This window comes from Agelaius phoeniceus, chromosome Z, assembly GCF_051311805.1.
Source record: "Agelaius phoeniceus isolate bAgePho1 chromosome Z, bAgePho1.hap1, whole genome shotgun sequence".
NCBI lineage: Eukaryota > Metazoa > Chordata > Aves > Passeriformes > Icteridae > Agelaius > Agelaius phoeniceus.
The window spans coordinates 26277315-26288961 of record NC_135303.1 but is presented as its reverse complement, the minus strand read 5'-3'; the positions used below and the strand labels follow the sequence as shown (position 1 = coordinate 26288961).

The window sequence follows — 11647 nt, the reverse complement described above, 5'->3', positions numbered from 1 at the left end:
GAACCAAAAATAAGTCTGCTAAAATCACTTAATTCATATGAAAAGATGAAACTCCTGTCAAAGGAAGTGTATCGTGGAAGAGATTAGCAGTAATTACAAGGGGTGTCTGTTGTACAATGAATGAAAATGGAGTTCAGTATTGCCACAAAACAAAGGGTTTTTAGGAGATGAAAAGTTTATTTATAAACTGCCAACATTTAACAAAAACAATATTACACTATTTCCCATTTTCTACAGAAATACAATAACTTACAGCAGTGCTTAGTCCATTTTGTCACTAATACATACAAAAACAAGTCTGCTGATAAATAAGTGAAAAAAATCTGCTTACCAACCACCACCACTAAAATTGTACCTGTAAATTTTGGAAGACATCTGCACAGAACAGTTAGAACTGTAAGGGTGCTCTTTTTTATTGTGTAAGTAATTTTGTACTACTAGGATATGTGAAAATTAAATTACCATGCAATACAAAATGGTAAACGTAAACAGTAAAATGTTTATTTGAGATAAACAAGGTAAAACTCAGTGTGCACAATTGGAAAACAGTGCTAAGATGCCCGTCTATGTTTCTAACTAGACATCAGGAAAATGCACATTTTATATGGTGGAATTTCAAATACCCTTCACAGCAAAACCAGTTTTACAACCATGAAAATCTATACTTGGCCAGGCTCCACTGAAGGAGGACTAAAGGCATGGTGGAAGTTATCTAGTACTAGGTAACAACAAATAATTGTAGTACATCTCAAATCAACATGATGTAGATGAATTTTACAAAGCAGATTAGCTAGTGATAAGCATTTGTGGAGATGAAAGGGTGACAAATGTGGACAACAGCAACACTCAGGCCATCCACCGTTTATTAAGACATTCCTGTTCAATAGTGCATCACTTATCACACAGCACTTAAAACCTCTCCAGTCATCCCTAAATATCTTGCACAAACCTCAAACACTGGTATCTATTTGCTATTGATATGCAATACTTCCAAAACTCAACTGTTATCCTGGTTTGCACACAGGCACATTGCATGAAACTTTCTGCCACTAGAAAAGATGACAAATCATGGAGGAAGGGGAGAGAATGGGGAGTTTTGAGCTGGCGCAGGAGGTGGAGGAAAGAGGGAGAGAGAAGGAGAGGAGAGAATAGAAGGGGAAAAAAAAACAGAGGGAAAAAGGAAGCTTCCTTAGCTACCAACACCCTGTAGTACACCTAGTTCTTCTCTAGCTGCCCTTTTAAACCTCAAACAATCCATAACCTTAATGGCTCCTTTTCCACTGGGCTAATGACTACACAATACACAAACTGTTTTTTAACTGAAGCCATAAATACAACCACGTATGTCTTGTGAAAGACAAACAAGTCCCTTAAAATTCATGACACTAAATATGTGATGGCTATCAGGTAGAGGCTGATACTCTCTCCACAGCACAGCGTGATCTGAAGTCAATGAAGTTGGTGGGAATTTTGAAACTCATTTCAACAGATGTAAAATAAAAATAAATAAAATTCAGATCACAAACAAATAACCAGATCCTGCAAATTACTTCTATACAAGAACCCTGGTGGGTTTATTACTTGCTCCTTTCTGAACTAATGAACACCCAAATTAAGTAAGCCAAGATTGCTCATATTAGCCATGGGCTTCCTTACATACTCTTTATACCTAGCAGCTAATAAGAAAAAATGAAAGAAAAAAAACCAAAAAAACAAAACTAAGCATATGAGAAAAGCTTTTTTAAGTTTTGCATTTAGGATGATAAACAATACTTTCAGTAACACCTTGTGATTTCAGGTGCTTATTTTAGGACACTTGGAATGAATCACATTATCTAAGAGGAAACAGGAAGGTAGCTAGCATTTTCCAGTAAAACAGCTTCGAGGAAAGCTGTCAAATCCAATAATTCAAAATCAGAATACACTCAAAATTAATTAATTCTGAGAATATTTTATGTGATTTATTTTTACAAAAAAGAACGTGAGAAAAATACTGAAAACAAAGTACCAAAAAGACTACTTGTTTTTAAATACCAATTTCAGTCACTACTTATACTTTTCTCAAGTCTCCTGTGACGCTAAAGCACTCATGCAAAACATGCCTGTCCATTTCCTTTCTGGAGGAGTCGTGAAAAGTATCCCCTGGGTATTGACTGAGCACCCCCAAATTGTCCCAACTTGCAAGACCTTACAAACTCTTTCACAGTCTCAAATACTCTCTACAAGCACTTGGAATAAACACCACCACTAATGATTTGGTTGGTGTGTGCAGGCATTTCCCCAAGTATAATGATAATCAGGCAGATTAAGACAGAGAGAGAAGGAATAGATTTCACTGCTTTCAGCAGACAACCTGGCACTGACCCTGCTAGACTCAGACTCAAGACTCAGGACAGGTCATCCATGGAGGAGTCTGCCAACAGGAAGCCAAATGTGGATGATTTCTGCAGCGTTCACAGGACATAAATACGGTTCTGCCATCCATCCATTCACACATACATGCACACTTATTGTGGGAAAATAAATATAGATAATTTATTCACAGATAAATTCTCTACTGTTTACCCCCCCAAAAAAAGACAATAATCCCCATCTGACAGGAATTCATCCTATGACAAAGTAAGACCACTTAAAAACAAACTTAACGCTTTACATCACCTATCCTGTAGAAGACTGGTCATTTAGCAGATTACTTTTCAGTGTCTTACTGTCCTGTCATAATTTTAGTCTTTCTGCTACAAAATTTATGATTTATCTAATTCATATTGAAAATCTACATAAAATTTACAATGGTGACAACTGTGCATTTGAGAAATTTTCATAGAAAAAATATTGCAAAATATTATGTTCAAAACTAGTTGTATATCCCCCTAATAAGAAAGCTATGAGAATTAAATATTTTTGCACAAATCTTGATAAAATAAACATTTCCCTACATAGAATAGTACTTTGATGAACACAATGATGTTACAAAATTAGAGTTTATTGGCTCACTTGAACACTGTAGTGCTGTCACTACCTTGGATCTTAATGCTACTTCAAAACATTTAAGACATCTATTACTTTGATTATATGAAAGTAGTGAGATTATATGAAGTTAAGTGTGTTCCCAAGTACACTTTTCAGTTTTAAATGTAGCTACTTCAAAAAAGAAAAACTGATACAAAAGGGAATGAACACAGTAGGTACATTTTCCTTTCTAAAAACAAATTCCGGTACCTCGTATCATTATGTGATTTTTTTTAACAGCAGATTAAAAAAAACACATTTCTTTTATCTACTCATTACATGCAGCCATTCAGCAAATCTTACCGTATTAATGATGTACCAATTTCGTAACTTTATTCACAATGAACAGACAGGTGTACCTCATCCAAGAAAAGCTCTTTGTTTAACCATAATTATATTCCATTCAGAAAAATGTGTCGTGAAGAAAACATGCACCTCACTGTGGGTTCTCCCCACCTCTGTCTATAAGTAGGATGTACAGCAGGCTCCAGATGGAGCAGATAAAGGTATTTAACAAATGTGACTTCAGCTACGACTTCTGCTTTCCAGAATAACTTTGTTGCATGTAAGAGTTTGACAGCTATCAAAAAAGATTTAGCATTCAGAATCCTAACAAAAGGTTTTTAAATATTGAATCTAAGACCTATGGTGCATAAACACAGATGCTGTAAAAAGCTTCCCCATTATTACAACATACTTGAGATACTAATTACTTTACTGAATACTACTAGGAACTTCAGAGAATAAATCCAACAACTATCAGGAGCTTCCTGCAAGACTGCAACAGCAATTCAACAGAGTAACAGTAAGAAGCAGATGAGATTACTGGGTACAGTGTTGGCATGTGAGTAGATTATAAAATAATATGCTAGACAAAAAAAAAAGTAATTAAAAGCCAGTGACATATTTACCTCTTGTTCCTTTTTAATCAATAATTATAAACTGTACAAATGCACCCTAATTCACTATAATAGACTATGCCCTGAGAAGTAACATTACACACTAAGCAAAAGCCACTAGGAAGTGTCAGGTCTGCAGTTCAAAAGCATAATATATGGAATTCCCTGGAAGCATATTTCCTCCATTTTTCAGCAACACAGTTGCTTCTTCAGAGAAAAAGGCAAATGAAGATTTATGCTAATTCTAGTTTTCCCAACTTTAACTACAGTATTTTTTCCATTCTCCTTCAAACTGTCCCTGGAAAGCTTGATAGATTCATTGATTAAACCTCTTGCTTTTCACATCTGAAAGAGCATATAGGCCTAGCATGAGGTTCTGAAATAACTGAGCCTGATGAACTCCACTTATAGACATCAGTCAAAGTACTTTTTGGGAGGTAGTCAGAGTTACTCAAACACAAAATTAGGCCACTTTACCAATGCTTTGCTACATTCTTCTTTGCTGGTTGGAAGAACAGAGAAGAGGCTGAAAAGAAACATACCTCTGAGTACACAAGGAAAATATCATAGACAGGGACACTGAACTTCCTTTGATAGTAACTTGAATGTTAAGTGCATTTGAGAATTGGTGAGTTACACCCTATTCTTTGTATCTGACACTGATAAAATAGTAAGATCTAATTACATATATCTCTCATCACCCAATGAGCGCAAAGATGCATTTTGAAGTGACATCAACATTTCAGTGTCAGTTCATTGCTTTTCCCAAAACTGCTCTATGAGATACAATTCAGCAGTTGTGGGTTTTTCTCCCCATTTTGTAAGTGCAATGGTTCACCTCCTACTTGATTTTAAAAAAAACCCAAAAAGCACTCTTCCCTTACAGAAGGCAAAACAAAACTAAGCAAACAACTTGTCCAAAAATTTAATCATCAAATCTCTGAAGATTCACAATCTAAATTATTCTCTGGTACTCACATTTTGCTCAGTGTATATGTTCTTGAAAAAAGTATGCTTTTTGAATCTGTTTATGCAGACAAACTTTTCCAAAACCCCTTCTTTCTGTTCATCAATATTATACAGTACTGTTTTAAAAATTCATTAACTATCTACTTAGCAAAAAAATCACTCCCATCCACAAAGTCTAACAACACATTCTAATTAAGCAGCACTAGAATAAAACTGGAAATGCCAGAAATTTTCATTATAAGACAAAAATCTAAGCTTTCTCACTATATTATCACTTTGCTTATTTGTCTTAAAGCAAATTACATACAAGGTAATTAATCAAATAGTATAAACTGACAAGTTATTTATCCCCTATTTAAATAACACATGGATTTTGTTGTATAAAGAATATGTAAGCAGTCAATAAACACAAATATGCAGACATGAGTACATTATCAATCAGAGCAGCTATAACAATGCGTTCCAATGACTTCATACAAGTTTGTTATTGTAGCTGTATTTAATGCTGCATGTTTCTCCAGTGACTGTAACACACAAGACAAACAAAATGCCAGTGAAATAACAGTTACTGTATTTAGCAGCTGAGAATTTACCACTTTAAAATGTGGTTCCTTCTATTCCAAATTCTGTCATTTCAAATTACATTTGTTCCTCAAAACCCTTTGTTTCTAGTACAAACGAATTTCTACAAAGACTAATCCAGTGAACAAAAGAATCAATTAAAATGACACATACTACAGCAAAAGACAAATTAGGAAAGATGCTGAACTTTACACTAAGATGTTTAAAGATGGACTAGGTTTGATTTTATATTTGAAGAAATTTCAGAGAGTGAGAGCTTTGAATTCTGCAGTTTCTGCTGGACATTTTCCCTGCAGGAATGTTCACTGACTAAATTATTAGTCTCTGATCTCTGAAACACAAAACAGCTGAAATGCCTTATGTAAAGTAGCCATGCTCAGTACATTAACTACCAATGGCCAAAAGCCACTTTCTATTTTTCAAGTAGTGCCCAAAGGGGACTCCGCAGTAACACCAAGTGGTTAGACAGGTATACTGCAAAGGTCATAGTTCCACAACTTCACATCAGTTTGAGCTTAATGCAGTATGTTAGAAGTACCTCTTAAATAGTTTCGTGCATGAGGCTTCAGGACATTGATAGTTTGAAGCAATTTAGATATTATTTTTCTTAATATAATTTATATTGTTACTGTTAAAAAATTAAAGCTCAAAATTAACAACTTACTGTTTGCAATTCCTTCAAACAGAAAGATATGACTTGTTTCAATTTCACTATTAAGTTTTCAGGTCTGCAAACATTTCTAAATGTAACTATTCTAACTGGATTTAAAGAAAAAGAGTGCAGGGGAGTATTTCCATGAGGTGCAGACTTTAAAAACCCACACTTATGAATCATGCTACAGCCATCAGTGTTTTACAAAAGCAGTAAGAATATCAGCACCATCTCTAATCAGAGTTCTCAGAACATTCTTCCAAGTACTAAAATTCAATGTAACTCTATTCAGTTACATAGGACCAAATCTTGTCATCCTACAAGAATGCATCACTTGTGCTGACATGAACAGGAACTATACACATGTATAGGAGGGCATCTGCTTAAATGTTTATGATGTCAAGTTCAAAAACACAGAACTTCCACAGTACAGCTCTGAGAATGCTAACTAAGACTCCAGATTATAGTCTGGAAAAACTATATAATGAATTTCAAGTCAGATTCCAACATTAGTATTTTGTTCTGAAAGCCTCAGTCTTTCCAGTACAAGAAGAGAGAATCTCTTCCCTCCACAGTTCAAGGAATGTTTCTCATCATGCTCCAACTTCCAAGATTGCTCCTATCACTAATATTTTTCTCATAAACAAGAAAATTTTGCCAGGGTAAACAGAACACACAAATACATTACTAAGTAATGTAAGACTAAGAACCTGATCTTTAATATACTGCCCTCTTGATTTCACACTTTCCAGGCTCATATGAGTCATTATTGGGATACTGTTAATCAAGCTGACCCAGGCTTCCACACATACTTTAATGCATCATCCATATTCGCTAAACATCAGGTCTCCTGGGATGTGTAAAAGCTCTTGCTCAAGTTAAGTTCCTAAGGTCAGACTCGTGTTTGTACTTGAAACTACCCATTTGTCAGTGATCATTGAGGCAACATCTTATGACAAAACTGTGCTCTCAAGCCAATCCCACACCTCCTTCAGACAACAGCTATGTTTTCTGCAACTAAAATCATCAACCAAACCACCAGAGCATCCCACAGCACCTCAAAGCTAATGTATGCATGTAATACATGCATACCTACAGAGAGGCAGGTGTGGATGCCCTCTGGAACAAAGCTTTGATATGGAGATGCTCAAGCCTAGATCAGTCTTATTTATGTACTGTAAACAGAACAGTGTACATTTAGAAATGTAATTTTTAGCTACTTTGTGCCTGAAATGAATCATGAACATACTCTCAAAGACTGGAGGTGGTCTGTTTTCATATTGAAATGCAAGAGTAAATGCCATTCATCAAACTTCTTAGAAGTGCAGGAACTTCACATTTTGAGTGCTTTTTTTATTCAAAGTGACATCTTTTGAGCAGGCTACCTGTGTTTTTTCCTCCCTCATTTTTTCTCTCTGCCCAACAGAAACAGCATCTTGAAATTTTTTGTCAAGAGGCATATGGGGCAGGAGATAAATAAAACTATTATGGCAAGGAAACGAACTTGAAAATCTAATCCCCCCAGAGAATAGTCTGCTTTTAAAAGAGGCAATTTTGCCATTGTATGGACTTCTACAGAAGTTGTAGAATGTTTTCCCTGGGTCTGTGTACCAGCACAATTCTACTAGTGTAAAAAATCCCTTGTACAGACAAATTCTAAGGAAATGACAAAATACACCATTCATAATTGATTTTGAATTCCCTTAAAATTTACAGTTATGTAAACAGATGTATGGCTGGAGTAGAGCTCTTCTTTAGGAGTAAAAATGGAAAAAAAAGCCCAAAACAACAAAGACTGAAGCTCTTAAAAAAAAAAAAAAGATAAGGGAAAGGTTAGCTCCCTCCTTGCTGTCACTGTTTTTTTTTCAACTGTATAGTCTCAATCATTAGTTGGAAGAGCTACTTTTTACTCCATCCAATATTGGATTTTGGGTCTTGATTAAATACAAGTTACCAATGTGTGATTTGGTAGGGTGAGAATCTGTAGTGTAAAAAGGACATTCAGAAATGTGTATCAAATGTGATTAAATCTGGACTGTTGAGATAAAATAAATAAATAAAAACCAAGTAAGAAATGAAGATAGTCTGTTTTAAGAAAGCAATTCACAAATACAGCCAAATACAGCTCTGGCTGTGGTTGAACATGTGTTTGAACTATTTTCTGCCACATTTTCCTGTATCTGCTTATCAAGATTTCAACCTTATAGACCTTCCTATGAAGCTAACATGACAATTAATAAGCAAACAAAAAACCAATTTAAAACAGTAAAAGGTCTCACAGCTCCAAAATTGTTACTGAAGCCTTCAGAAAGAAACACTATATTCTGGTGTTCTACCAAAGACTGCTATATAAAAATAATAACACTCACCAAACATAGTCTGGATCCCATAAGGTATTAGCATGATGCCATACAGGAACAAACTGGGAGCAGGTTTAGCTGATAGTGACAGATTCTCCCATTTTTTTCAGACACTCTGTTTCGCAAGCATTTCAAACTTTTTTTCTTTTACCTCTTTTGTTTTTTTAGTCAAATGATTCAGAGTCCACCTTAATGCAGAAGTTAAAAAAAAAGTCATGGTAGGAAGCTGGTAAGAGTGATTTCTTTGAGAGATTAAGTAACAAACTGCATTTGCTTAATAAAAACATATGCCAGTTCTTTAATAAAGTGACAGATGTCTACTCTGAAATTTAGCTTTAGGACTGACCGTCAAAAGAGAGAGAAACACAGAGTTAGCTAACACTTGCAACCAAGACATGCATTTGTGTCTGAAAAGAGAATATTGCACTAAGAGAAGAACCCTGAAGGCTTCCAATGTTTCCTTCACTGACCTAAAAAAGTAACTAACCATTTTCTATAAGCAGTAGCAAACCTGGCTTGGTCCACATCCCTACAAGTTGATAATACTTTATCAACAAACCGGTATTCCATTTCTGGACCAAGAGAGTCCTGCACAGGAGCACGCTTCAGGCGTTTTGTTTCTTGGGTATAACCTTGTTTGCTGCTGGATTCATTCAAACCATCAACATCCATAGCTTGTGCCATGTGACTTGTTGCAGGACTGTGGTGGGAATTATTCAGACTTTCATCACTGCTGTCCACAGATGATACAGATGTATTCACAAGAGGAAGTTTGTTGCTTAAGTGCTGCTGAAGGTAGAATACACACCTTCTTCAAAGGAAAAGAAAAGAAGAAAAGAAAAAAAGAAAGTCATGCACTGAAAATAACCTGTTGCTACTGAACTACTGCAATTCATTTGCTATCCCGCCAGACTTTCCTCACAGACACAAAATCTGCTTCTCTGTGCACACTGTACTAGAAAGGTCTCCATCTTTGGCAAATCTCCTGTTACCTAGTCAGGAACCTGCACCCAGCTAGTAAAGCAAACATTTTCTGCACCCAATCATCTCTTGACATTTTGTTCATTGTGTGTTGTTTAACATTTAAAGTGTGAGGAGGCTCATTACCAGCATCTTGTGTCTCTTGCACAAATTACAGGGACAAGTGGAGCTTACACCGCAAGATATTTAAGCCAAATCAAATTTCCCACATAACAGCTCTGATTATGCTCTTGAACATTTTCCAAATGTTTAATACATAGTATTTTAAAAAATCTTTTATTGAGTGGTACTTCCTAAAACCAAAACAATTTGTTTGGAAGTACCATGTGAAGAATCATCCACAAATCAGAAGGAAACTCTTTTGATCAAGTCCTCTTACCTATGACACCACAAGGTTTCATGCCCTGGGTAATTATCAATCAGTTCACTGCAGAGTTCCATCTCTTCGTCTAAACAGCCAGGGAGATCCACACTTTGCTCCTCTGCACAGGCAGCTTCTGTCCCTGCACTCTCTTCCTCCTTCTGAAGGCTAGGGTTTTGTTCATTAACCACTTGCTTTTGAACCAGTATGTTTTTGTCAGTCACCGTTCTGCGTATCAAGGAATTGAGCAAGAACTGGCGGTAATGAAATCCACTATGGTCCGAGACATGCATGGATACCCAATATTTAGTGGATGAAAGTTCATCAAGGAGAACCTGAAACAAAATGCAGGCACAGTTATCAACCAGTATAGTGGAGGAACTTACCACTACTGCTTCTGCATTAAGGTAATCTCTTCTTCGGGGATTTCAGCCATTGTGGTAATGGTTTAAGAATACACAGGAAAAAGAACTATCACTGAGCCTTTTGTACTATGTGCTGAAAAGCATCTTGGCATTCCTGCAGAAAACAAATTAATACTTCTTCCAAACTGTGAAAAGGTTTTTAAGAAACCTACCCACAAGCTGAGTGGAAAAAAAACCCAAACCATTTCTGATACGAAATAAGCAGTGGTTTAAGAATCTCAAAATGGTTAGCAATAAATACTATTTAGAGGAGGCACAAACTACACTGCTATTAGCTTTAAGAATTTTACTTTTTAACCAGTGGATTGTGGGTGTCAGAAGGTAGGTGAGTTGCTTAAAAAGAAAAAACCCAAACTTGATTTGCACCTTGATTTTCCATGAGAGAAAATCAACCATAACATTATGTTTAAAGTCCTAGAGCTGGTGAAATATAAAAGTATGTGTCCATAATCAGGTTCCTTGATTTTACTACTGAAGAACTCCTAGAAAGGCGTTCATAACAACTTTGGTAAATACTTAAATTGCCAACTGTAGCTCTGTTTTTAACACTTCTGGCTCCTGTGAATTGTCTCTTAATTCTGAGTGCTTTTAAAATTCAAAATTCATTTCTGGAGAGAAATGCAAGTTTGGGTCCCAGACAAAGCTTTCACTATGCTTTGCTTTCTCTGTTAGAGCCACTAGTTTGGTTCTTTTCACAGGCCTTAACCTCTCTGCTCACACTGCTTCTCCTCCAGAGCTTTAACTATCCAAAGAGTTTAAAACTACCCTCTTCATTTACTTCTAAAGACTTTTGGAAGTAATCTTAATAGTCTTACGGTATACTCTTTCTTTTAACCTCTTCTCCTAAGCTACCTACATCACTTAACAAGACCAGCTGATGCAAAACAACTTTCATAGGTAGAAGTCCTTCTTTTAGATATTGCAGCACAAAAGCCACAGCCTCCCATAAAGAAAATCATGGAAACACACAACACTAGGTATATAGCTTGTTTGGGGGGCATTTGTTCTAAAAGAAATTGGAGCAAATACAATGTAAACAGCGTCTTCTGTCTAGATAATCATCATGTTTTTCTAAATCTTGCCAAAAGATACCACCATTACCTTCCTTTTAGAGATCAGCAAACTGAAGTGCAGTATTAAGTAACAGCTCACACACAACATTCTTAAGGGGGCTAAAACTCCATGTCCAGATCTGCACTTTAAACCATAAGATCAACTTTTCCTTCCTTTCTTCATAGAATTGAGCTTAGTATTTTAAACTTTTGAACTTCAAAATTTGTAAGTCTATCAAGAACAACATAAGGCTCAGAAAAATCAGATCAGCCTTTATTCAGCTGTAATTGATACTATACACATTTATGCTCAACTGAGACCTTGGAAGAATCCAATTATTTATCTGAAATATTTAT

The 11647-nt window shown here is 35.8% G+C and overlaps 1 protein-coding gene across 2 annotated transcripts in view; it reads right to left on the bottom strand.

Annotated features, from left to right (window-relative positions):
- Window positions 1–479: 479 nt before the first annotated feature.
- PTAR1 (protein prenyltransferase alpha subunit repeat containing 1) overlaps window positions 480–11647 on the bottom strand; it is a 35564-nt gene continuing 24396 nt past the window's right edge. The window contains exons 6-7 of one of the 2 annotated variants that reach the window (XM_054652401.2): window positions 9832–10148; window positions 480–9282 (exon numbers count right to left, since the gene is read on the bottom strand). In XM_054652401.2, the coding sequence (XP_054508376.1) occupies window positions 8934–9282; window positions 9832–10148 (666 nt within the window). In that variant the 3' untranslated portion in view covers window positions 480–8933. The remainder of the gene's footprint in view (window positions 9283–9831; window positions 10149–11647) is intronic. The other variant, XM_077171217.1, reaches the window with a different exon arrangement.